The sequence below is a fragment of the Scyliorhinus torazame genome, chromosome 3, assembly GCF_047496885.1.
Source record: "Scyliorhinus torazame isolate Kashiwa2021f chromosome 3, sScyTor2.1, whole genome shotgun sequence".
Classification (NCBI taxonomy): Eukaryota; Metazoa; Chordata; class Chondrichthyes; order Carcharhiniformes; family Scyliorhinidae; genus Scyliorhinus; species Scyliorhinus torazame.
Genome location: NC_092709.1, coordinates 204,570,521 through 204,597,138, shown reverse-complemented (window position 1 = coordinate 204,597,138; position 26,618 = coordinate 204,570,521). Strand labels below are relative to the sequence as shown.

The 26,618-nt window shown below is 46.4% G+C and overlaps 1 protein-coding gene across 2 annotated transcripts in view; it reads right to left on the bottom strand.

Annotated features, from left to right (window-relative positions):
• The window catches only part of pdgfra (platelet-derived growth factor receptor, alpha polypeptide), a 90,729-nt gene that overhangs the window by 58,891 nt on the left and 5,220 nt on the right, over window positions 1–26,618 (bottom strand). For both annotated transcript variants that reach the window (XM_072496776.1, XM_072496775.1), the window contains exons 2-3: window positions 2,369–2,444; window positions 333–644 (exon numbers count right to left, since the gene is read on the bottom strand). In XM_072496776.1, the coding sequence (XP_072352877.1) occupies window positions 333–644; window positions 2,369–2,429 (373 nt within the window). In that variant the 5' untranslated portion in view covers window positions 2,430–2,444. The remainder of the gene's footprint in view (window positions 1–332; window positions 645–2,368; window positions 2,445–26,618) is intronic.

Genomic DNA, 26,618 nt, shown 5'->3' with positions numbered 1-26,618 from the left:
GCAACACTCACTGGATTAGCTCACACTTACAGAGTGGTAACGTGGCCAATGTACCAAAAAGGTCCCCTTGGAAGTTTACCACAGCACCATAGGGCTCTCAGAAGAATTGAGGTGAAAAAGAGGCGGAGATCCTCTGCCGCCGGGATTCTCCATTATACCGGCACCCGGGGGTTTCCCGACGGCGTGGGCCGGCCCCACAATGGGAAACCCCATTGACATCCCGCCCAGAGTGTGGGAGGGATGTGAAAACAGCAGCTAATGAAGCCACAGTCCGTTAAACATAGTGGTATCATGTGTACAAACCTAAACTGTTCCATTACACATGTACACACCTGGAACAAAAACATAGATATCTCGTCCCTCAATCTCATAATCAAGCTGGAGTGCAGGGTAATAGCAGGTATACAGGCCAGTGTAGATTCCTGTTGCATTAAAGATCTCAAGTGTTTTCACAAAGTTTCCGCTGTTGTTGTTTTCGTCTTTGCTACTGATATTCTCCTCATGAACTTCATCAAACGGCAATTCCCAATCCACTTCATTCTCCCCAGAGCACTTCAGGCTGAATGATGTATGGAGAGCAACTCTTAATTCAACTTTGTTGGGGTAAACATCTGGTAACGTTTGGCAGTTGGCCAGTTGGGGCCCTGAAAGCAGGCAAGAGAAGTATGGTCATCATTAATAGAACTAAACAGATACTCTGCTGTGCTCAATTATCTTCTGTCAGGGTTAATTGCTTCAATATCACCACAAACAGAATGAAATGCAGTCCAAACATTGGAATGCTTAAACAAGGAATAATCATTTACAGGGCTCCAAAATTAATTTGTTGTCCCTGTGCTTTGGTTTGTGAAAAGGCCAGTGCCATTTGTAAGCTGAAAGGGTGAGTGAGTGCCCTGGCAGTAGATTTCTACCAATCAGCTTCTGTCACACTCTGCTGGATGGTACAGGGGAGTATTTTCAATATATATCCCCTTATCTCAGTAATGTGTATCTGCTTGACTCTTCCCCTGATGGCCTGGCTGAAATTGGAAGATCACTATGGCCATTATTGAATAAGTAACTATAGAACAATCTAGAAGTTTACCAATACATTATGCCACCAGATGAAGCTCAAGGCTCAAAGCATGTATTTGGAAAATAGAAACAATTGTTCTTGTTAATGCATGTATTATTCTGATAAGAGCTGGGTGCCAAGTAAGGATCAATATCTAAAGCCATCAAAACAATACGACTACTCAATGGACTACGGTGTTTGCATTACTTTTAGTGCTCCTTGCAAGTCCCGTTTTAATTCCTCACAGTTGCCGTTGCATTGGCTGTAGGCAACTTGACTCAGGTGACCAACAAAATTCAATATGGGCACCTGCTGATTCAGCCCTTAATGAACACATGGTGAATCAACTCATGTAGTCAATCTGGCAGAAAACCTTAGGTTACTTGAAGATGGTCACCTCCCGAGGCAACCATGAGTTATTCTTGTTTTTGGACAAGGGAGACAGGGTTAGTTTGACATTTTGGGCTGGATTCTTCCGCCACGCATGCCGCAAGATCACCACAGGTGGGATGTGGAACATGTAAAGGTCCATTGATCTCGGGTGGGACTTTCCGGTCGCCAGCTCACCCTCCTTGGAGAATCCCACCCAAATTTCTCCTCCACTTATAACCAGATGAAAAATCCTTCTGAAGGACATCAATAGGGCAGCACGGTGACACCGTGGCTAGCACAGTTGCTTCACATTTCCAGGGTCCCAGGTTTGATTCCCGGCTTGGGTCACTGTCTGTGCGGAGTCTGCATGTCCTCCCCATGTCTGCATGTGTTTCCTCCGGATGTCCCGGTTTCCTCCCACAGTCCAAAGATGTGCAGGTTAGGTGGATTGGCCATGCTAAATTGCCCTTAGTGACCAAATAAGTGGGGTGAGGTTACTGGGTTATGAGGATAGGGTGGAGGTGTGGGCTTGGGCAGGGTGCTCTTTCCAAGGGCCGTGCGGACTCGATGGGCCCAATGGCCTCCTTCTGCACTGTAAATTCTATGATTCTAATAACTGACTCATGGAGCTGGTCGCATGATTCCCAAATCTGATCCTACAATCCTCAGTGCTTACCCACACATCAAACAAGCACTGACACAGAGAGGAAATGCTATGAAAAACTGCACCAAACGATCTCCTTTCATTCAAAGAGGGACAAGCTCACCCTCCTTGGAGATTTTAATTCCTGACTAGACCAGGACCACAACAAACAGGAGGGGGAGCATTCTTTTTTCTGTTTCATATTAAGATTTTATGTTAGTTTAATATCTTCAATTGTACTGCACAACCAAAGATGCATTTTTTGAATTTTCACTTAGAACACATACTGAGATGGTTACCTTTGAAGACTTCCAAGAAGAGACAGTCCATTATCAGGAATATTTTCCAGAATATGCCCATTTCTGTGGAAAATTACTGGAGAAAGAGAAGACAGTTTGTGCGTTATTTCAGAAACATGGGTAGATTATCCACGGTTCATTACTATGCTCAAAGAATGTTACACTCAAACATTAAGAGCCTGAATAACTCACTTGATACCATGTCATGACCATTTGAATTTACAGCCAAATGCCTGACGTTACTGCCGATTTTCAGAAATTATAGAGTTATAATAAAGGGGGGATTTTGGGTAGTGAGATCAATTCTTGTTTAAATTTTGATTTGTAAATCAGTATCTGCAGACAGTGCCGTGAAAGAGAAAGCTTCTATCATCCAATTACTTTCCCTTATCAATGTTTGTAATATGCACCATTATAAATCGAAAATGGATCTGTTCAGCTACTTTATGATAGGAACCGACATGGATGACACAGCCATCTGTCTCCAAATCAGCCTGTTCACAGGTGAGGGCCCTACCCTCACTCAGTTTGACCTGTGCTCACCCTTTAGAACCTGAAATACTGCACTTGGATACACTACAGCCAGTAGCCTAAGTAGGTACCATGGCTCTTATCGTTTCAATCAACGCAGGCTTGAAAGTCTTGCGGAATCTGTTATTTACCATAATACTCAAAACTGAACCAAACTAAACTGACCTCGGTCAGACCTGAACGACCAAGCATTCAGCTTCAACTGAGGGCAAGTGACCAAGAGATCGTACTGCTTGTGCAACCAATAAACAATTCACTGTAGGGTCACTGTATTTAATTTTTCTGTGAAATTCCCAAAAATCTAATACCACTCCCTTAAATCAATGGCCTATGAAATGCTGGAAAAATTACAGTGAGTTTATGGTGTCTTTCATTACCAATAGGTAAGAAGAAACATCAATTTGTGATGAAGAAGAGAAATGCTGTGAGTTCCAGTTTGCTACAGGTGAAGGTTTGTGCCACTCTGCTTGGAACATGTCCAAAACCAAAAACATAATTTTATCATGAAATTGCTGGATGAACCTGGTTAATAGGAATTTATCTTTCCACAGACATTATGGGCTGATAATTCAAGCTGTATGGGTATGATTCGTGATCCCAACATGGTTCTCAATCCCGGAGGCCCAGAAATGGCGTCTTGCTCCCATTGTTCCGGTTTCTGATTTTAAAAAAATACTTTTCCTTTCCCTTTCATTTCTCTCTCTTAATCCACAAGTTTTTTCCCTCTCTATATTTCATTTTTTTGTATTTAATATGACTCAGATTTGCCCTCTTTCCTCATCTGTCGTTTGTTCAGTGTCTTCCGTTATTCATAAATTTCATTCGGTAAGGAGATAAACCAATCTTCACGAGAACCCAGTTGCCCCTTTGGCATTGGTGCACCATTATCAACTCACGCTTGTAGTAATTAGCAGTGCAAAAGCAATATAACCTCAAGGGCGAGGTAAAGAAAAGCAATTCAAGACACTGATCAAGAGATGCACTCTTGTAGCAACTTTTGAGTCAATCATGCCAAGTACTGTGAATTTACCAGCATAAAACCTTGACTTGAAAGATCTGAAAATCTTCAGTTATCTAAACTGGAACAGTCGCCCAATGCTCAGGAGAGAATTTGTTTTTCATGAGGTGTGAGCATTGCCCTCAAGGCCAGTATTTATTGCCCATTCCTACTTGCCCTTGAACTGAGCGGCCTGCTTGGTCATTTCAGAGGGCCATGGGTCTGGAGTCACTTATAGGCCAGGCTGAGTAAGGATAATAGATTTCCTTCCCAAAAGGACATTAGTGAACCAGGTGGGTTTTAAAGACAATGTTCATTTCATGATCACCATGACTGAGACAAGCTTTATATTCCACACCTTGCAATTGGAATTTAAATTCCAGCAGGTACCGTGATGGAGTTTGAACGCATGTCCAACCATTTGTAGTGACATTACCCCTATGCCACTGTCTTCCCCAGCTGTCATTTAGCCACTTAAGAACAATCATTTGTCCTTTGATTTTTTGGGGGGGTGGGGGAGGGGGGGGAGCAGGGGTGGTCACTGCTTTGCCATCATCAGACACTGTATGGTCTTATCTGAACGGAACGTTTCCTTCATTGATTAATCTGATTGGACTAGTACGCATCAGCATGGTTTTGATGCTATTGGCATCACAGCCAAAAATCAAAGGGAAATCTACCCATTCCAAGCAATCCTTTTCGTGGGAGATGTACTGTGAGGAGTTTGAACATGACAATTGGCATAGGATGTATACCTTATGTGACCACAGTTTGAAAATTAAATAAACCCAGATTTGTCCATTGATCATTTCACAGTGTGTCTCGTTCTTTTTCTCACACCCACAACCCCTGCCTACATTGCCAGGAACACCCACATTCCTACTGGACGCCAGTGCAGAATTTCAGACCTGGGCTGTTATTCTTTAGCATTCCACAAGGCATTACCCGGCGAAATCTAATTACATTTTACTCTACTAGGTATTTTACACATTTTCTCACTGTACCTTCTCTCAATGTCTTTCTCTTTCTGTATGTATGTTTGTAGGATAAGATCAGCTCAGCTCAGAAATGCTGAACACATATATCACGGAGTGCAGCGCATTCAAACAGTTGACTGCACAAAGTTGTTTCTTTGCAGAATGCCCTTATTCTCTTTAGGATTTTTGCTTCTTCCTGCAACCACAAGTCTCCCACCATTTGCAGACTGTGATGTCAATGCTGGCTGGAATCAGTTGGTTGAGAGCCCACTAAAGGGATGTGGAAGGGCATGGTCAGTTTTTCCATTGGTGTAATTCTATCCGCTTGTAATTTGATATGTGCGGCAATGCACATTCTGCAAGCTGAATATGAGCACTGGCTAGACCTTTGTCCAACACTCTAGAGGAAAACGAAGCTACATGAGCAGAGTATTGCAAGACCATTATAGATGTAAAAAGAAAATCCACAGAGAATGTAAAGTTGAGTGAATGGATTTGTCAGAATCCCATTGAGAGAAGAGGATGATGGGTGGTACATCTTGGGTCCATTCATTCTGATGCTGCTTGCTGTAGTCATGCCCTTTGGGACTTTAGTTCTCGCCAGCATGAATCTCAGGGCGCTCTTATTCCAAACTGATTGGTGTTGATAGAAGAATTAAAAGCCCTAATTCCATATTAATGTTGACTAAAGGTTTTCCTTATTTCCCTTAATGATTATCAGCTGCAAAGCGGTCAGTTTCTGGTGTCATGAAAGGATAGAAAGCCACATATGGGATTCCAATTGCAATAAGATTAAGTTAAACGTAAGAAAGTGTATTGGATGCTTTGTTCGTAAATAGGGGCATTGAATACAAAAATAAGGGACCATGTGCCAGGGGGGGTTGGTGCAGATTCAATGGGCCGAATGGACTCCTTCTGCACTATAAATTCTATGATTCTATACTAAACATCAACAAATCTCTGATTAGCTGGTGTATTGTGTTCAATTCTGGGCATCGCACTTCAGGAAGATATCAGGGCCATCGATTCGCCAAATGTCCTTTAGAGAAGGAATTCTACCATCCTCACCCAGTCTGGTCTACATGTGACTCCATTCCCATGTGGTTGACTCTTAACTTAGAGCAGAGATGGTAACAGGAGATTTAACAGAGGTATTCAAATTTATGAGGGGTTTTGATCGAGCAAATAGGGAGAGGCTGTTTACTCTGCCAAGTAGGTAACAGTCAAAGAGTTTAAATAATTGTCAACATTATACAGGATTTTTTTTGCATCAATGGTTATTCAGATCTGGAATAAACTACCTGAAAGAGTGGTGCAAGTAGATTTCCGAAATAATTCTGAGGGATAATATAAATTGTTGATTAGTAAGGCACAGATTGGTTACAGACAGTCAGCTTAGATTTGTTACGTGAAGGTCATACCTGATTAATTTTCGTGAATGTTTGGAGGATGGTCAATGAGGATAATATTTTGATACAATCAATTAGATTTTAGCAAGGTTTTTGACAAGGTTCCATGTGACAGACCAGACAGGCAAGCGGCAAGCTAATCCAAAACTGGCTCAGTGGGAGGAAGCAAAGGGTGGAATTTAGTGGGCCCGTTCGCCATGGGTGTAAATCCTGTTATGGCCACAAAATCGAATGTGTGGGCCAGAACAGGATTTGCGACGTCAAGTTTGCGATTTGAAATCTTCCCCCGCATCCCTGCCAGTGGCACGATCAGGGTCACATCTTGACCCCACTTTCCATTAATTTTAATAAATTTAAATATTCTGAAATGGCTTTTTGCTGTAACATCTTGCTACACTGGAGCCTCCCCGTCAGTAGGCCTGACGTCACATCAATGTGATTCACTCTTGGTTTTCAAAAGCGACAGTCTATTGACCACGCCAAGGGCGTGGGGATAAGTATAGCCCCATGGTGGTGAGGGACATGGCCAGGTACTGGCATTGTTCGTTGGCACCCTGGCACTGCCAACCTGGCACCCTCACACTGCCAATCCAACACTGCTAGAAGCAGGCCCTTTGGGGAGCCCCATTCGAGGTCCGTTACGTGTGTGCGGGGAGTGGTGGGGATTGTGCATGCATTTGGTGCCAATGATGGGGAGTGGGTGGGGCGATGCCAGTGAGGGAGGTGTGGTGCCAGTGAGGGGGGTTGCTCCGATATCGGTAGTGTGGGGCAGGGTCGCCCCTATGGATGTATGATACCTGGAGGTTTCCCCGTTCTTTGCATGGTGGGGCTGGTTGCCCTTCTGCATGTTGGGTGGGTCTCAATCTCCATGGGGGAGGGGGAGAGGTCCGATTTCCATGAAGGGAGAGGGGTCCTTTATTGGAACTTTGACTGACTGTGTGATTTATGCCTGCACTTTGAAGTTGCACAGAGTGCCATTTAATCAGGCGGGAAAAGGCATCTGTAAAGCCGACGAGTTTCACACAGTTTTTCTCGCCTGATCCAGCACCCTGTGCAATTTTGGGAAAATTGTTTTTGTGACTGGAAGACTGATTCCACTGGTGTTCAGCAGAATCGTGTCCTTTGCTTTCATGTGTAGCTTTGTAAATACATTTAGAGTACCCAATTCTTTTTTTTCCAATTAAGGGGCATTTTAGCGTGGCCAATCCACCTACCCTGCACATCTTTGGGCTGTGAGGATGAGACCCATGTAGGCACAGGGAGAATGTGCAAACTCCACACAGACTGTGACCCGGGACCGGGTTCGAACCTGGGTCCTTGGCGCCATGATCATGCAGTGCTAACCGCTGTGCCACCGTGCTGCCCTTTCATGGTATAGCTCAATGATTTAGACTAAACGTAGGGGCCATGATTAAGAAGTTTGTAGATGAAAATAAAATAGTTGTGTGATTTTCTGTGAAGAAGAAAGCTGTGGACTGCAAGAAGATATCAAAGAACTAAATAGGTGGACAGGAAAGGGAGAAATAGAATTCAATCCATGGAAGTGTAAGTTAATGTATCTGGGAAGGCCAACAAAGCAATGGAATACACAATGAAGGATAGGATACCAATCAGTATAGAGGGTGCAAAGGGACCTTGGAGTGCATGTCCACAGATCCCTGTACATGTAAAAGGTGGTTAAGATAGCATGCAGGATACTTCCCTTTCTTAACCAAAATGGAAAAACAGGGAGGTTATGCTAGAACTGCATAAAACACTAGTTAGGCCACAGTTGGAGCACTGTATAGAGTCTGGTCACCATACTACACAAATTATGCAATTGTCCTGCAGAGAGAGGAATGGGCAGAGTTACAATGATGTTTACAATGGAGTATTTTAGCTCTGAGGAAAGTATGAATAGGCAGGGGTTGAGGAGAGGTTTAATTGAGGTGTAGAAAGTTATGAGGGAAGGAGATTAAATGTAAAGGACCCTTGCCAAAAAAGATCAGTAACCAGATGGCATAAATTTAAAGTAATTGGTAAAAGGATTTGTGGGGATGGTTGAGGAGAATTTTTGTCAGCTCAAAGGTGGTTGGGTCTGGAATTCAATGCCTGGAAGGGTGGGAAAAGCAAAACACTTCTTTGCGTTTATAAAGAACTTGGATGGGGCGGCACAAGGTGCAGTGGTTAGTACTGGGACTGCGACGCTGAGGACCCAGGTTCGAATCCTGGCCCTGGGTCACTGTCCAGGTGGAGTTTGCACATTCTCCCCGTGTCTGCGTGGGTCTCACACCCAAAACCCAAAGATGTGCAGGGTAGGTGGATTGGCCACGCTAAATTGCCCCTTAATTTGAAAAAAAATTATAATTGGGTAATCTAAATTTATTTAAAAAAATAAAGAACTTGGATAGGCTAGAGAGCAAGAGCCTGAAAGCGGGATTAAGCTTGACTGCTCTTTCTCAGATGGCCGATTTTCCTCCATTTATGGCATATATTTACTATGTTTCTATATTATGTTTACTGGACACAATTCCTGCGATACCAAACTGCCACATTGTGAAACTACCATTTTCAGGGTCTCCCTCAGTACTTCAGGCCAGGTCAAGTTCTGATTCCAACTTGAAACTGGAAGTTCAGTACATTAAGTCACCATCTTAGTTGCCCCATTTTAAATCGTTCCACTTTAACACCCGTTAGTTAATAGTATTTGTGTTTGGCATCAGAGGTTTCTCTTTTAACATTCTGATACAAGGTCAAGTGTCATCGAATCTCTACAGTGCAGAAGGAGGCCATTTGGCCCATCGTGTTTGCACCAACCCTCTGAAAGAAAGATGTCCACTCTCCCACCCTATCCCCGTAACCCCACCTAACCTGTACATCCCTGGACACTCAGGGGCAATTTAGCATGGCCAATCCACCTAATCTGCACATCTTTGGACTGTAGGAGGAAACCGGAGCACCCGGAGGAAACCCCGCAGACACAGGGAGAACGTGTCCAAACAGACAGTAACCCAAGGCCGGAATTGAACCTGGATCCCTGGCACTATGAGGCAGCAGTGCTAAGTGACCCAAACAATGCCATTTTGGGGCAGCCTTTTTGCTACCTCGTCTGCTCATGGTTATTGCCTCCCTCTCAGACCCTCCAGCTCGCCAACCCTCCCTCTCGCTGACCCTACCTCACGCCCACCCTCCCTCTCGCCGACCCTCCCTCTCCCTGATCTTCCCCCTCGTTGATCCTCCATTACATTGCCTCTCCAGCTTACCTCTGCAATCCTGAAGCTCAAACCTGCTTTCCCTGCCTCTTTCCACTAATCTTGTGAACCCTTACTCACAGTGAGGGTTCAGGAGGGGGAAGTGGTGAGAGGAAGGGAGGGTCAGTTTGTGGGAAGATTGACAATGGATGCGAGGTTCAGTTAGAGGGAGGGTCCACTACAGCTTTTATGTTGGTTAGAATAGAAAGCAATTTGTTTAAAATGGTTTTGTTTAAAGTTGCACTTTTCAGGAAGACACCTGCACACATTAAACAATGTGAAGTGGAAATTGCGAAACAGCGAGAGTAACTGAACTTAACTACAAACTTAGAAACCCTGGGTTGATCAACAGCAAATCAAATGGAAGTTGAGCAGATTCTGGGCAGCCTGAAGATGATAAAAGCTGTCATTACATTGTGTTTGATCTGCCAGTAGAACTTTCTGAATTGCAAATATCATAGCTAGTAGAAATTTGCAGGGTTCATCAGCACCCACCACTGTTTGACCTGCTCGTTCTGGCATCTAACTTCAGCAAACACAATAATTTACTCTGGGATTGCTACTTAATCTTTCTCCACAAGACATTCTTGTATAAGGAACCATCAGCCTGTGCAGCCCACTAAGTGCAGTACATAAACACATATATTCTGTGCTTGTGTAGGGACAGAGATATGTAAGTATGCATGTGGTGATGAAGACACGTGTGAATGATTGTGCAGGGACGAAAGAACATATCTGCGTGCAAAGGACCTGTTGTGCAAAGGACCTGTTGTGCAAAGGACCTGTTGTGCAAATGCAGATTTGTATAAGTAAATCGCTTACGTTTCAACATCATCCCATAAATTTTCTAGTTGCAGAAATTCAAATGTAAATGCTTACAAAGTAATCATCTTGTACTGGAATGTTTGGAAAATTTGTTGTTTAAACTTACACCGTTCATATTATCACTGTACAGTGCTATCCAGGATGTAGCACAATAGGTTTCCTTATTTGAAGAGTCGTGACCCCACAATAATCTTTTAGCGGAAAGCAAAATAGGGTCTGAAAATGAAGCAGTATTTGATAAGAGGGGAGAGGATAGGGGACTGCCAATCATTCCAGTCCTTAAACAAACAAATGGACTTTAGGAAGTATTTCATTGCATTGTATTGATAATTGCTGAAAAATGTAGTTAAAACTCCAAGAGTCAAATACCAAACCACACTCCCTGCTAGAAGATGCAACACATCACTCGGTAACATTAAGAAATAGATCCATAAAGCCATTTCACTGATCATCATTTTTGCTTTGATTTTGGTGCAATAATATCATAAAGTAAATTAAAGATATATAGATACCATATTAGAGATTTTAAAATTGTTTTGATTGTCTGATAGTCTGGATCTAAAAGTTCTGGTGAAGTAATATCTCTTGATTATGCAATGACCAGGAAAAATAATCCCCTCTCTTAATTGAAAATGAAATGAAAATTGCTTATTGTCACAAGTAGGCTTCAAATGAAGTTACTGTGAAAAGCCCCTAGTCGCTACATTCCAGCGCCTGTTCGGGGAGGCTGGTACGGGAATTGAACCGTGTTGCTGGCCTGCCTTGGTCTGCTTTCAAAGCCAGCGATTTAGCCCTGTGCTAAACCAACCCAGATGTGACATAATACAGTGTAAATACTCTAGAACTATTGCAACAGGAGCAAAGGAAAGAATAAGACTTGCATTTTTTAAGTTCAGATTCCAGGCTTGACCTCTATTCACAGCAGCCTTCTGCAAAGGGCGATTTCCCCCAAGGTTCAGCCCTGGTCATCTTTAGGAGAAGAAGCGCTGCTGCCTCACAGCTCGAGGGACCAGGGTCAATTCTGACCTTGGGTGGAGTTTGCACATTCTCCCCGTATCTACATGGGTTTCCTCCGGGTGCTCCGATTTCCTCCCACAGTCCAAAGATGTGCAAGTTAGGTGGACTGGCCAAGCTGAATTGCCCCTTAGTGTCCAATGATTAGATGGGGTTACGAGTTACAGGGATAGTGGGAAGTGGGCCAAGGTTGAGGTGCTCTTTCGGAATGTCGGTGCAGACTCAATGGACTGAATGGCCTCCTTCTTCACTGTAGGGATTCAAAGATAACCTCCAACGCTGTCCATCCCCTCCCTATCCCTATCCCCCCTCTCCCAAAACCCACCAAAACGCCATCACCTAAAGGATTAAGAATGCCATGGTGCTGATTACATCTGTGGTAATGAGTGCAGACTGAAGCATCTGAGGAAATAAACTCCTGAGCACTGAGTAATCCAGTTCAGACACTCAGACCTTGCGGCTTTCACCCTTTGGCTGCGGGTTTGTGAACACCAGTGTCTCTGATGAATGACTAAACGATTTATAGACAAGTAACTTATCTCCTCTTGACAAAGCTGATATCAATTAAGATAAGGAATAAATAATGTGCTTATGGCAGGTGTCAGGTAGAAAATACAAGTGAAAACCAAACTGAATGTAGAAGGTTCAGCGGAGAGGTGAAGAAGCAAATATGAGAAGCAAAGAGGGAGTTTAAAGAGACCAACAGCTGACATGAAATCTTCTACAGGCATATAAATAATACAGGGTGGGAAAAGAAGGAGTAAATCCGGGGCGGGATTCTCTCAGCCCAGGGCCGGCCGGAGAATCCCCGCGACCGGCGCGAAACACTCCACGCCGCCCCGATGCCGGCATGGGAGAGTCGGTGCCATTGGCGCCGGCGTGGTTGGTGCGGCGCCGGTCGGGGGCCGCTCGACGCAGATGGGCCGAGCAGCTGTCGTAAAAACGCCGAGTCCCGCCAGCGCCGTCCACACCTGCTCTCAGCCGGCGGGAACTCGCACAGGGGGGTCGGGGGGCGGCCTGTGGGGGGAGAGGGATGTCCGACCCCGGCGGGGGGCTCCGATGTGGCCTGGCCCGCGATCGGGGCCCACCAATCGGCAGGCCGGCCTCTCTGGCTGGCAGCCTCCTTTCTTCCGCGCCGGCCCCTGTAGTCCTGCGACATGTTGCATCGGGGCCGGCGCGTTGAAGGAAGCCACTGCGCATGCGCGCGTTGGCGACGGTGCCACTGCGCATCCACGGATCCCGCGGCGCCCAATTCACGCTGGGATCAGCAGCTGGAGCGGCGTTAACCGCTCCAGTGCCGTGCTGGCCCCCTGTAGGGACCAGAATTGCTGATCCTGAGGCCATGTGGACGCCGTCAAGAAACACGACGGCGTTTCCGACGGCGTCAACACTTACCCTCAGGATCACAGAATCCCACCCCCAATTAGGGACCAAAAAGTGCATTTACACATGAGGGCAGAGAGCATGGGCGGAATACAAACTAAGTCCGCTGTCGGGTGCATTTAGCGGGTTGTTCCTCGGTGGCTGCAGCGCCAAGAAACACCCGCTATTCAACAGCACTTTGCCATTTTGTTTTGGCCTCGGGGAGATTCTCTTCGCCAAGGCCGCACTTAGAGGGATATCCTGCTGGCCAGCAAGAAAGGCTCCTCGCTGATCCACCTGCCATTTTGACCGGCTGCCCCAATCTTCCCTGCCCTTTCAGAACCGCCCCCCCGCCCCCCTTTATTTAACCACCTCCAACTTTGGGGAGGCCCATGGGAAACCCCCTAGCCATTAGCCTCATTTGAATATCAGATCTGGATCTCGCCCTCAGATTGCGTCGGAAGGAGCAAGTCAGGTGACTTGCGAGCGCCCTGGCACCCGGTGTGGAGCCCGATTTGGGATTCTTGCGCGATTCACCGGCTCCATATCTGGCACCATGGGGTCGCTGAATCGCACCTATAACTGAGGTGTTCAATTAATACTTTCCATCTGTCTTTACCAAGATAATGCTACCCAGGTCATCGTAAACGAGGAGATAATTCAGACACCAGAGGCAGGATTCTCCGCCCTGCCGTGCCACATTTCTGTTTCACCCCGTCGGCAGGATGCTCCATTACGCCGGATGGTCAATGAGGTTTCCCAATGTGGGGCAGCCCCATGCCGTCGGGAAACCACCGGGCTGCCGGCAAAACGGAGCTTCCCGCCGCCGGAGAATCCAGCCCCAGACGGGTTTGAAATTGAAATGGAGACATTGGATAGGCTGTCTATACACAAAGTTGATAAGGCACCGGAACTGGATGAGATGCACCCAAGGATAGTGAAGGAAGTGAGAATGGAAATTGCAGAGGCACTGGCTATATTCTTCAGACTTCCTTAGACTAAAGGTTGATCCTGGAGGACTGCAGAATTGCAAACATTGAAGTCTTGTTCAAAGCAGGACTTAAAGACAAACCCAGTACAGCCCAGCCAGTTTAACTTTGGTAACAGAGGGCAGCACAGTGGTGCAGTGGTAGCACTGCAATTTCATGGTGCTGCAGTGGTAGCACTGCAGTTTCACGGTGCCAAGGTCCCAGGTTCAATCCTGGCTCTGGGTCACTTCCATGTAGAGTTTGCACATTCTCCCCGTGTTTGTGTGGGTTTCGCCCCCACAACCCAACGATGTGCAAAGTAGGTGGATTGACCATGCTAAATTGCCCATTAATTGGAAAAAATGAATTGAGTACTCCAAGTTTTATTTTTAAAAGCTTTGGTAAAAGCAAAATACTGCAGATGCTGAAAATCTGAAATAAAGACAGAGAAACAGAGTTTACATTTCGAGACCATGTGACCCTCTCTCCACAGATGCTACCTGACCTGCTGAGACTTTCCAGCATATTCTGTTTTTATTTCAGTTTAACTTAATTAGTGGGGAAACTTCTAGAAATCATAATTCGGGACAAAATTACAAGTTACTTGGAGAAATTCAGGTTAATGAGGAAATCCAGCATGGATTTCTTAATGGAAAATCATGTTCAACTAACTTGCTGGACTGTTTTGAAGAGGTAAGAGATAGGGTTGGTGAGTGTAATCATGTTAGTGTGATGCACATGGACTTCCAAAAGGCAACTGATACAGTACTGCACAACAGACTGGTGAGCAAAGTTATAACTCATGGAATAAAAGGGACAGTGGCGACATGGATACGGAATTGGCCAAATGACAGAGTAGTTGGATGTGGTTTCTGCTGGAAGAAGATTTGTAGTTCAGTTTCCCAGGGGTCAGCATTTGGACCCTTGCTTTCCCTGATATATATTAATGACCGAGGCTTTAGTGCACAGGACAGAATTTCAAAGTGTGCAGTGACACAAAACCTGGAAGTATTGTAAACTGTGAAGAGGACAGTATAGAACTTCAAACGGACATAGACAAGTTGGTGGAATGGCCACTCAGGTGACGTTCAATGCCGAGAAACATGAAGTAATACAGTTTGGTAGCAGGAACATCAAGAGACAATATTTTTTTTTTTAATTTAAATAAATTTAGAGTACCCAATTCATATTTTCCAATTAAGGGGCAATTTAGAGTGGCCAATTCACCTACCTTGCACACATTTTTTGGTTGTGGGGTGAAATCTACACAAACACAGGGAGAATATGCAAAATCCACATGGACCCAAAGCTGGAATCGAACCTGGAACCTCGGCGCCGTGAGGCAACAGGGCTAACCCACTGCGCCACCGTGCTGCCCAAGAGATAGTATGAAATAAACGGTACTACTTTAAAGAGGGTGTGGAATAGAGGGACCTGGGTGTAAATGCACATAAACCATTGAAGGTGGCAGGACAAGTGGAGAGAGTGGTAAATAAGCTTTAAATATCCTAGATTTTATTGAAAGGGCCATAACGTCCTCAAGCAAGGAGGTTATGTTGAACTTGAATAAATCACTGGGGTTGGCCTCAGCTAAGGCAGTGTGTTCAGTTCTGGCCACTGCCCAGGAAGGAAGTAAAGGCATTAGAAAAGATGTGGAAGAGATTCACGAGAATGGGATTCAAAGCTGGGTTGTTTTCAGTTATGAAGATAGATTGACGAAGGTAGGGTTGTTTCCCTTGGACAAAAATGAGGCTGAGAGGAGATTTGATAGAGGTGTTGAAAATCATGAAGGGTTTGGACAGTGTGGATAGGGATAAATTGTTCCCACTCACAAAGGGATTGAGAACAAGAGGGCACTGATTTAAAGCAATTGGCAGAAGAAGCAAAAGTGATGTCAGAGAAACCTTTTCACGCAGCGAGTGGTTGGGGTCTGGAATACGCTACTTGACAGTGTGGTGGAGTCAGCTTCCATTGAAGCATCGAAAAGAAAATGAGACTGTTACCTGAAAAGGAAGAATGTGCAGGATTACAGGGCGAAGGCAGGGAAATGAACTTGGTGAGTTGCTCATTCGAAGAATCAGTCTGTACACGATGGGCCAAAGTGTACATTCTGTGACATAATAGTTCAGTGATCCTGATTCTCCAAGGCACAAGTCAGGAAGTAATGGAATACTCTCCATTTGCCTGGCAGCTCCCACAACACTCAAAAAGCCCAACACCATCCAGGACAAAGCAATCTGTTGGACTAGCCACCCCCATCACATTCACTCGCTCCACCACCGACACACAGCAACTGCAGTCTGTACCACCCGCAATAGGCACTGCAGCAAATCTCCAAGACTCCTCAGAGGACACCTTCCAAACCAGTGACCTCGAGCACAAAGAAGTACAAGGGCAGCAGATGCATGGAAGCACTGCCACCCGCAAGCTTCCCTCCAAGCCACACACCATCCTGATTTGGAACTGTTTCACAGTTCTTTCATAGCTGCTGGGTCAAAAACTTGGAACTCTCTCCCTAAGAGCTCTGTAAGTGCACCTACACCACATGGGCTACAGCAGTTCAAGATGCTTCAGCACCACCTCCTCAATGTCAATTACCAATGGACAATAAATGTTGGCCTAGCCAGTGACATCCCATGAAAAAATGAAAAAAGTTCAAGTAGATCTGAAAATTGTCAAGGTTTTACCATAACTTTCATCAGCTTTCAATCACATTCACAGCCGTTATCACAGGCTGGGAACTGCAATCCCTGCATGTCTGAGGGGTTTTGGCACATGCATGGACCGGGAGTGGGCTATGTATGTGGAGAACGGTGTTTTGGCATTCTCAAGGTGCCTGTGTGAAGAGAGAGAAAAAAGAAACGGAGCAAAAACTCATGTGATCAGGAGCAGAAAACCATATTCGAAAAAAGTTCCAGGTAAGGGACAGGGAGAGAGGGCAGGAAGGGGTCCCATTTAAGAAGAAAGACGAGCAGTGAAAGAAGCTCCAAGCAGAAAAAGAGCAAACTTTAAGTGGAGTGTGCTCAGAAGAAGCCCTGGAGATTGAAGAAGGCAACAGAAGGTTGGTGACCACATGCTTAGGGTGAACCTACCCCTTTGAGCAGTCATATTCTATTCAGTGCAGTCAAAGATCTGGGGCGGGATTCTCCTATGGCTGCCGCTGAAATTGGGAAATGCGATTGGGTGGAGAGTAGGTTCCGACGTCAGAATCGCGGCTGCCGCCGATTTGACGCCAAATCGCAATTCTCCATCACCTCGACAGCAGCATCAATGCGGCCCAGAACACACGTACAGTGAACACCGTTTCCATGTCATTAGCAGACCTGACCCAGTATTCCCCGGGGCCGCCACGATTCTCCGCCTCCACTGGGCCGAGTTCCTGACGGCGCGGTTCACTTGTGCTTATAAAAATCGTGAAACCGGCGTCGTGGCTGGTGAGGGAGATAGCGGGGATCTGGAAAGTTTCTGAGACCGCCATAGTTTGCTGACAGTTATACAGCTGGTTGGGGGGGCTTCTGCCAGGGCCGGGGGGATTAGCAGGGAGTGGCCAGGGGTGGGCTGTGGGGTTGGGATGGATGGGCACAGAAAACCATTACCGTAACCTACAATGCAGCCATTCAGCTGCGCACACTGCTGACCGACCACCATGAACTTAGGTCGTTTGGGTGTGTCCCCCTCGCCACCCCCCTAGGTGCCCTCTGGCCTCTGCCGACCCATCAGCTATATGGGCGTGCTCCAGCACAACCAGTGCCACCTTGTTGGCTGGGATGGGATGTGTGGGGAGTGGTGTGTATATGCGGCTGCAGCTTGTCAGCCTCCCAGTGTCAATCACGGGCCCAGCGAATCCCGTACCATTTTGCATTGGGGTCGATTGTGTTTTACGTGGCGCTGGTGCAAGCCCCTCCACACTTGCTGAATCGACCCAGGTTCGGTGTCAGTTTTGTAGGTATGAAAGTCCATGAATGCTGCGTTGGCGCCAACACTTAGTCTCAGAAATGGAGAATACCGCCCCTTACGTCTGACTTCTCAGTTGGTGCTTGGGCGTATACTCAGGAATCCAGGGGAATGGCATCTTGGATGGTAAGACTGAAGCCTTGTGAGGCAGGACGACATAGAGGTGACCTGAGTTTGGGTGATTTTAGGAGGGAATTCCAAGGCAAGATATTCAAAGTTGAAGACTGGAGTTCTTCAGGAGAGAGGCACAGTTTTAGCAAGATTGACTTACAGTGTTGACTGATGTCTAGGTGGGTTGTTGAGAGATCCATGGATTCTGCCTTGGTCACATCTGCCTTTTATTTAGTAGGGCAGGGAGTTTGAACAGTTAGTCTGTTAATCCGCATGTATTTCATATTAACCTTGAATGTTAGCGTGTAAGTTAGATATTGTAAATTGTTTTATCTTTCTGACCTTGTATCATAAAGTTAATCTTTGTTCAAAACCTATAGAATCATGTGGCTTTATTTTCTTGGTAAGTGTTTTAACTCTCAAACTTTGCTTACAAAATGTCCCTAACTGGATTGTACCAAAAACATAGGGATCTGGTTCAGGCTCATAACACTTGTTTAATAAAGAATCTGTTGAAGTTTTTATTGCATACAGCACACAAGACATATTCTCCAGTGGTAAGATTCTGATTGCCACCACATTTGCTGTACAGAGGTATCTATATCGCTCTATTGCTCCAATTCCTATAATAACACTTGTAACAATATAAGAGTATGTAGGCTACGAAAGAGATCAGGGGCATAAGGGTAGAAATTTAAGTATACCATAAATTATTAGATTGTGCCAACTTTAGATTATTCAAACAATATACTATAAAGCAACAACAACTTGAATTTCCCTAGTACCTTCAACACTGTAAAATATCCTAAGGACCTGACAGGAACATTATCATACAAAATTTGACACTGAGGCGCATAAGGAGATCTTAGGAATTTTCAGTACAATCATATCCTTTTACGGTGGGTTTGTATTTCATCATAAATACTGACAAAAGTGCCCCTCTCCCTGGTGTCAAGTGGGTGTGAATTTCATCTCATCCTCTTGATTGCTTGTTGGGACACATCAGATTGAAGCAAAAATACTACTCCCCGCCCCCCCCCCCCCCCCCCCCCCGCCACCCCCCACACACACAAACACCCAAATTACCATTCAGTACATCTCTGTATAGGTCCTGCTTGACAGTGCTTCATCTGTAATTATTCAGCAGCTGACCGCTGAATAGGAGGAAAATCCCTGCCGCTATAAACCTGGCAAACTTATACCATACTGACCCCCAGTGACAGGACTTGGGGACAAGACAAGCTCCCCACACCCTGAGTGCTCAACATTACATCCACTCTCACTGTGATCTTCGCGCACACTCACAGAACGAAACTGTGATCAAAATCACAGCTAGATTTACAGAGCCTAGCGGGTAAATACTCAATTCAGGCGATATTCTGTTGTTTTGTTACTTCCTGCCCTGAATGCAGAATTGTGGATTAGTATGGCGGGGGTGTGTGGGGGGGGGGGGGGGTTGCCATGGGAGATTGGTTCAATTGTGGATTGCTTCTGAGCGGTTGTGATTTAGTAAATGTGTTTTAGTTTGGCCAGGCAGGACTGACAATAGAGGGTTATGGACAGTGGCTAGTTAATCAACTTCTTAACGCTTTTGCCAACTGCATTTTCATGTTTGCAAATTTAGTACTAGCACACTAACTTGTGGCTTGATTTATTTAGAACCATTGAGTTTTACAGCCCAGAAAGGGGCCCTTTGGCCAATCGAGTCTGCGTTGACCATAAAACACCTCTCTACTCTCCCATTTTCCAGCACTTGGTCCATAGCCTTGTATGCTGTGACAATTCAAGTGCTCATCTAAACGCTTCTTAAATGTTACGTGAGTTCCTGTCTCTACCGCCCTTTCAGGCAGTGAGTTCCAGATTCCCACCACCCTCTGGGTGAAAACGCTTTTCCTCAAATACCCCCTAAACCTCCCATCCCTCACTTTGAACTTCTGTCCCCTCGGAACTGACCCTTCAAATAAGGGGAACAGCTGCCCTCTATCCACCCTGTCCATGCTCCTCGTAATCTTATACACCGCGATCAGGTCACTCCTCAGTCTTCTCTGCTTCATGAAAACAACCCAAGCCTATCCACCCTCCCTTTATAATTTAAATGTTCCAGCCTAGGCAACATTCTGGTGAATCTCCTCTGCACCCCCTCCAGTGCAATCACATCCTTCCTATAATGTGGCAACCAGAATTGCACACAGTACTCCAGCTCTGGCCTCACCAAAGATCTATACAGATCCATCATGACCTCCCTGCTTTTGTAATCTATGCCCCAATTGATAAAAGCGAGTGCCCCGTATGCCTTTTTCACCACCCTATTAACCTGCACTTCTGCCTGCCATGGACAGACACGCCAAGGTCTCTTTGTTCTTCAGAACTTCCCAGTGTCAGACCTTTCATTGTATACTTCCTTGTTAAATTACTCCTTCCAAAGTGTATCACCTCACACTTTTCAGGGTTAAATTCTATCTGCCACTTATCCGCCCATTTGACCATCCCGGCTATGTCTTCCTGTAAAGCAAGAAACTCAACCTCATTGTTTTGTTTTTTATAAACATTTTATTGAGGTATTTTTTATTATTATAACAACAACACAATGAACAATGTACATGAAACTATAAACATAATGCAAAAACCGTCTCCCTCCCTTACAGGTCCCACCTTTATTAACCCCCTACTCTAAGCTAAACTAACTACTCCCCCCCCACCCCACCCCATTCTGCTGACGATTAATTTTCCGCGAAGAAGTCGACGAACGGTTGCCACCCCCGGGCGAACCCTAACAGTGACCCTCTCAAGGCGAACTTGATTTTCTCCAGAGAAAGCTAGTCATGTCCGATAGCCAGGTCTCTGAATTCGGGGGCTTTGAGTTCCTCCAAGCTAATAGTATCCGTCTCCGGGCTACCGGGGAAGCAAAGGCCAGAACGTCTGCCTCTTTCTCCTCCTGGATTCCCGGGTCTTCTGATACCCCGAAAATCGCCACCTCTGGACTCAGCGCCACCCTTGTTTTTAACACCGTGGACATGACATCCGCAAACCCGTGCCAAAATCCCCTAAACTTCGGACATGCTCAGAACATGTGGACATGGTTCGCTGGTCCTCCCGCACATTTTGCTCACCTGTCTTCCACCCCAAAGAATAAATGTGTTAACTGTGGTGAAGTCCCCTCCCATGACCAACCTGTGCAAGTCCAGGCCCGGTATCCTCCCCAGCATCCTCTTTATAAACTCCAGATCATCCCAATTTGGCGCATACACATTTACTAATACCACCTGCATCCCCTCCAGTTTCCCACTGACCATAATGTACCAACCACCCACATCCGAGACTATTCTACCCGCCTCAAACACCACCCGCTTATTGATCAGGATCGCGACCCCTCTAGTCTTTGAATCCAGTCCCGAGTGAAAGACCTGACTGACCCAGCCTTTCCTCAATCTAATCTGGTCAGTTACTCTAAGGTGCGTCTCCTACAACATTACCACATCCGCCTAAGATGCGCGAACACACGTGCCCTCTTGACCAGCCCATTTAACCCTCGAACATTCCAGGCCATCAGCCTAGTTGGGGGGCTCATTGCCCCCCCCCCCCGCCTTCGCCGATCAGCCATCCCCTTTTTTGGGCCCGCCTCCAGCCCATGCTCCGCACCTCCAGGCAGCCTCTGCCCCCAACCTCCTCTCTGTCCCTTGGCCCAAATCCCTCCCTCGTCAGCAGAACATTCCCCCCCCGCCCCCTAGTAACAACACTCTGTAACCCAATCCCTTTGATAAACCAAACATATGCACCCCCCCCCCCCCCACCCCACCCCTCCCTCACTGTGCTTCGGTGAGCTAGCCCGCCCAGCTAGCCTCAACCTCATTGTTTGTTTTTTTTAAAATATATTTATTAAAGTTTTTTAACACAATTTTTCTCCCTTACAAACAATAACCCCCCCCTCGTAACAAAAAAGAAACATGAGAAATCGCGCAGAGCAAGATATATACATGGCAAAATGATATATTTACACAGCTTTGTACACTGGCCCTCACCCGTACGTTCCAGTTTCCCCAACCCTTCATGTTATCTCTTGCTCATCCACCCTCCCAGGCAGTCCCCCCTTCCCCCCCCTCCCCCCCCCCCCCCCCCCCCAGGACGTCCCCTCCACCCCCCCCCCCCCCCCCAAGGTTGCTGCTGCTGCTGACCGACCTTCCTCTAACGCTCCGCGAGATAGTCTAGGAACGGTTGCCACCGCCTGTAGAACCCCTGCGCAGACCCTCTCAAGGCGAACTTAATCCTCTCCAACTTTATGAACCCAGCCATATAATTTATCCAGGCCTCCAGGCTGGGGGGCTTCGCCTCCTTCCACATTAGCAAGATCCTTCGCCGGGCTACTAGGGACGCAAAGGCTAGAATGCCGGCCTCTTTCGCCTCCAGCACTCCCGGTTCGTCCACTACTCCAAATATTGCTAGCCCCCAGCTTGGCTTGACCCGGACTTTCACCACCTGAGATATTGCTCCCGCCACTCCTCTCCAGAACCCCTCCAGTGCCGGGCATGACCAAAACAAATGGACATGGTTCGCCGGGCTCCCTGAGCGCCTTCCACATCTGTCCTCTACCCCAAAGAACCTACTCAACCTCGCCCCCGTCAAGTGCACTCTGTGGACCACCTTAAATTGTATCAGGCTGAGCCTGGCACACGAGGAGGAGGAATTAACCCTACCTAGGGCATCAGCCCACAGACCTTCCTCGATCTCCTCCCCCAGCTCCTCCTCCCATTTACCCTTCAACTCTTCTAGCAGCGCTTCCCCCTCTTCTTTCAACTCCTGGTGTATTTCCGACACCTTGCCCTCCCCGACCCATACACTCGAGATCACCCTATCTTGAACTTCTTGTGCCGGGAGCAACGGGAATTCCTTCACCTGTCGCCTCACAAAAGCCCTCACCTGCATATATCTAAAGGCATTTCCCGGGGGTTACCTCATTGTTAACCACCTAGTCAATCTTTGTGTCCTCCACAAACATACTGATCCTGCCCCCCACATAGGCGTCTATGTCATTTATATAAATGACAAACATTAGGGGGCTCAGCATGGATCCCTGCAGTACACCACTGGTCAATGTCTTTCAGACACTAAAGTAGCTGTCTGTCATCACCCTCTGTCTCCTAGCACTAAGCCAATTATGAATCCAGCTTATCAAATCACCCTGTATCCCATGTGCATTTGCCTTCTTAATAAGTCTCCCATGTAGGACCTTGTCAAAGGCTTTGCTGAAACTCCATGTAAACTACATCAACTGCACTATCCTCAACTATACACTTGGTTACATGCTCAAAAAATTCACTCAAATTTGTTCGGCATGACCTCCCTCTGACAAAGCCATGCTGACTATCCCTGATCAAACATTGCCTCTCCAAGTGGAGATAGATTATCTCCTTCAGAATCTTCTCCAGTACTTTCCCAACCACTGGCATGAGACTCACAAGTCTGTAGTTCCCAGGCTTGTCTCTACACCTTTCTTAAATAGTGGGACCACATTAGCAGTTCTCCAGTCCTCTGGCACCTCCTCTATGGCCAGAGAGGAATTAAAAATTTGGGTCAGAGCCCCGGCAAACTCCTCCCTCACCTCTCACAGAATCCTGGGACACAATTCATCCCGACCTGGAGATTTGTCCACTTTTAAGCCCACCAATCCCTCCAACACCTTGTCACTTCTATGACAATTTGCTCAAGAACCACACAATCGCTCTCCCCGAGTTCCATAACTACCTCCTCATTCTCTTTGGTGAAGACAAATGTGAAATATTCATCTAACACCTTCCCAATGTTCCCGTACCAGCCTCCCTGAACAGGCACCGGAATGTGGCGACTAGGGGCTTTTCACAGTAACTTCATTTGAAGCCTACATGTGACAATAAGCAATTTGCATTTCATTTCAATGTCCTCTGGCTTCACCCACAGACTTCCCTGTTGGTCCCTAATGGGCCCTACTCTTTATCCTCTTCCCATTGATATACTTAGAGAATATCTTGGGATTTTCCCTACTTTTACCAGCCAGAGCTTTTTCATATCCCCTCTTTGCTCTCCTAATTGATTTCTTAAGGTCCATCCTGCACTTTCTGTACTCCACGAATGCCTCTGCAGATTTGCGCCCTTTATACTTGTTAAAAGCCTCTTTTTCTTCTCATCGTACCCTGAATGTCTCTGGTCATCCATGGTTAATGATATTGATTTAATGTCAAATGATATGATATCCAGTGTTAATGATATTGAAACAACATCAAATATAGCATTTAAATAGATGTACTTAGTATGACCATGTACATTTAGAAAATGGTTCCCGGGCAGCAGCTGGCCATTCAGCCCATCATGTCCAAGCAGACTGCTCGAGCGACTCAGCTCCTCTCACCCGCCTGCCCTTTCCTTGCTGTTTTTTTCTCTTTTTAGGTGGCATGGTGGCACAGTGGTTAGCACGGCTGCTTCACAGTGCCAGGGACCCGGGTTCAATTCTGGCCTTCGGTGACTGTGTAGAGTTTGCACTTTTTTTATTAATAATGATAATATCCTTCATTATTGTCACAAGTAGGCTCATATTAACACGCCAATGAAGTTACTGTGAAAAGCCTCTAGTTGCCACATTCCGGCGCCTGTTCAGGTACACTGAGGGAGAATTCAGAATGTCCAATTCACCTAACAAACACGTCTTTCGGGACTTGTGGGCGGAAACCAGACCCGGCACCCGGAGGAAACCCACACAGACACGGGGAGAACGTGTAGACTCCGCATAGAAAGTGACCCAAGCAGGAATCAAAACCAGGTCCCTGGCACTGTCAAGCAACAGTACTAGCCACTGCGCTGCCGTGCCACCCAGTGTCTCCCCGTGTCTGCGTGGGTTTCCTCCGGGTGCTCCTGTTTCCTCCAACAGTCTAAAGATGTGCAGGTTAGGTGGATTGGCCATGATAAGTTGCCCTAGTGTCCAAAAAGGTGGGGTTACTGGGTTATGGGGATAGGGTGGAGGCGTGCACTTGAGCAGGGTGCTCTTTCCAAGGGTCGGTGCAGACTCGATGGGCCGAATGGCCTCCTTCTGCACTGTAAATTCTAGGATTCTATAATGTTCCAATTCTCTTCTGAAAGTCACAGTTGAATCAGCCTCCACCTCACTCTCGGGCAATACATTCCAGATCCAAACCACTCGCCCCTGCAAAAAAACAGCTTCTCCTCGCATTAGAAAGCCGTAAGCGGCCGATTGAGAATTTGGTCGGAAAATCGGGAGAAGGGAGAGAGAGGGTGAACAGCGTATTGTTGATAGTGCGGGTGCTTGTCCACGAGGGGGAGCTGTGACTCCATTGACCATCAGCCTGCACACAGCAGGGTGTTGCCTGAACAGTTACCCTATCATTTAGAAAGGCTGCAGTAGTAGACTCACCAAACTGTTTTTACCCAGACACAACATCCTACTCTAACTGTATATTTTGCCGCATATATTTATTTTCAACACACTGTAATTTTGCACTTTTTAAAACGTGGCTCTGCTACCGTATTTGCAGCTTAGCCTCTGAAAGGGGAATCCACCCGCCAACGTGTTACATTGTTATCCCAGTAAATCCGTGTAACTCCGACCCAGTAAAAATACCAGTCCACAAGCAAAATCTCCACATTGACGTTATGTGAAGCGCAACACATTAAAAAGCGCCCCGTTTCAATAAGCGAAATGCATTTCCCTCGAACAAAATTATAATAAATTTGTTTCATAATTTCTTGGATTATTTACCTAATCAAATTAACGTGGCTTTGATTTATCCAGGCACAATAAACAGAAAATCCTCATCCTTCGTAAAAGATGATTTCTAACGGAAACCTATTGCACCGAGAGTTTTTAAAAACAAACTTTGCTTGGAATTTCGGGTGCACACAAAGAGGGCTTTCCACAGAAGTGGGTATCCCAGTCATCAGACCCAACAAGCCGAAACTAATATTTTAAAAATCATTTCTAAGGAACCGAGCAATCTTACCTAAGATAAAAACAAACTGTGGTTAGCACTGCTGCCTCCCGGCTCCAGGGACTCGGGTTCAATTCTGCCCCCGGGTGACTGTGCGGAGTCTGCACGATCTCCCCGTGTGTGCGTGGGTTTCCTCCGGGTGCTCCGGTTTCCTCCCACAGTCCAAAGATGTGTAGGTTAGGTGGGGTTATGGGGATAGGGTGGGGAGTGGGCCTGGAGTGGTCTTTCAGAGGGCTGTTGCAGATTCGATGGGCTCCTTCGGTACTGTAGAGATTCTGTAGTTTTGGATGAGTGCGAGTATTGCCCCCACTTTAAAACGCATGCTCAAGAGAGGATTGTAGAATTATCATAGAATTTACAGTGCAGAAGGAGGCCATTTGGCCCATCGAGTCTGCACCGGCTCTTGGAAAGAGCACCCTACCCAAGGTCAACACCTCCACCCTATCCCCATAACCCAGTAACCCCACCCAACACTAAGGCCAATTTTGGACACTAAGGGCAATTTATCATGGCCAATCCACCTAACCTGCACATTTTTGGACTGTGGGAGGAAACCGGAGCACCCGGAGGAAACCCATGCAGACACGGGGAGGACGTGCAGACTCCGCACAGACAGTGACCCAAGCCGGAATCGAACCTGGGACCCTGGAGCTGTGAAGCAATTGTGCTATCCACAATGCTACCGTGCTGCCCGATGCATAAATAATAATGGCCATTTTAGTTTATAGATATACACTGACCCTGAAATGAAGGCGAACTATAAGGGATGGACATGTAATAAGCAGGATTGTTTACAAACACTGACCACTTTCGGAGACCCTGGTGCTGTGGGTTGACCATAGAACTGATTCCATCAGAAGCCTGACTCTCCAGTACATCTGGGAACATATTATTCCCCGAAC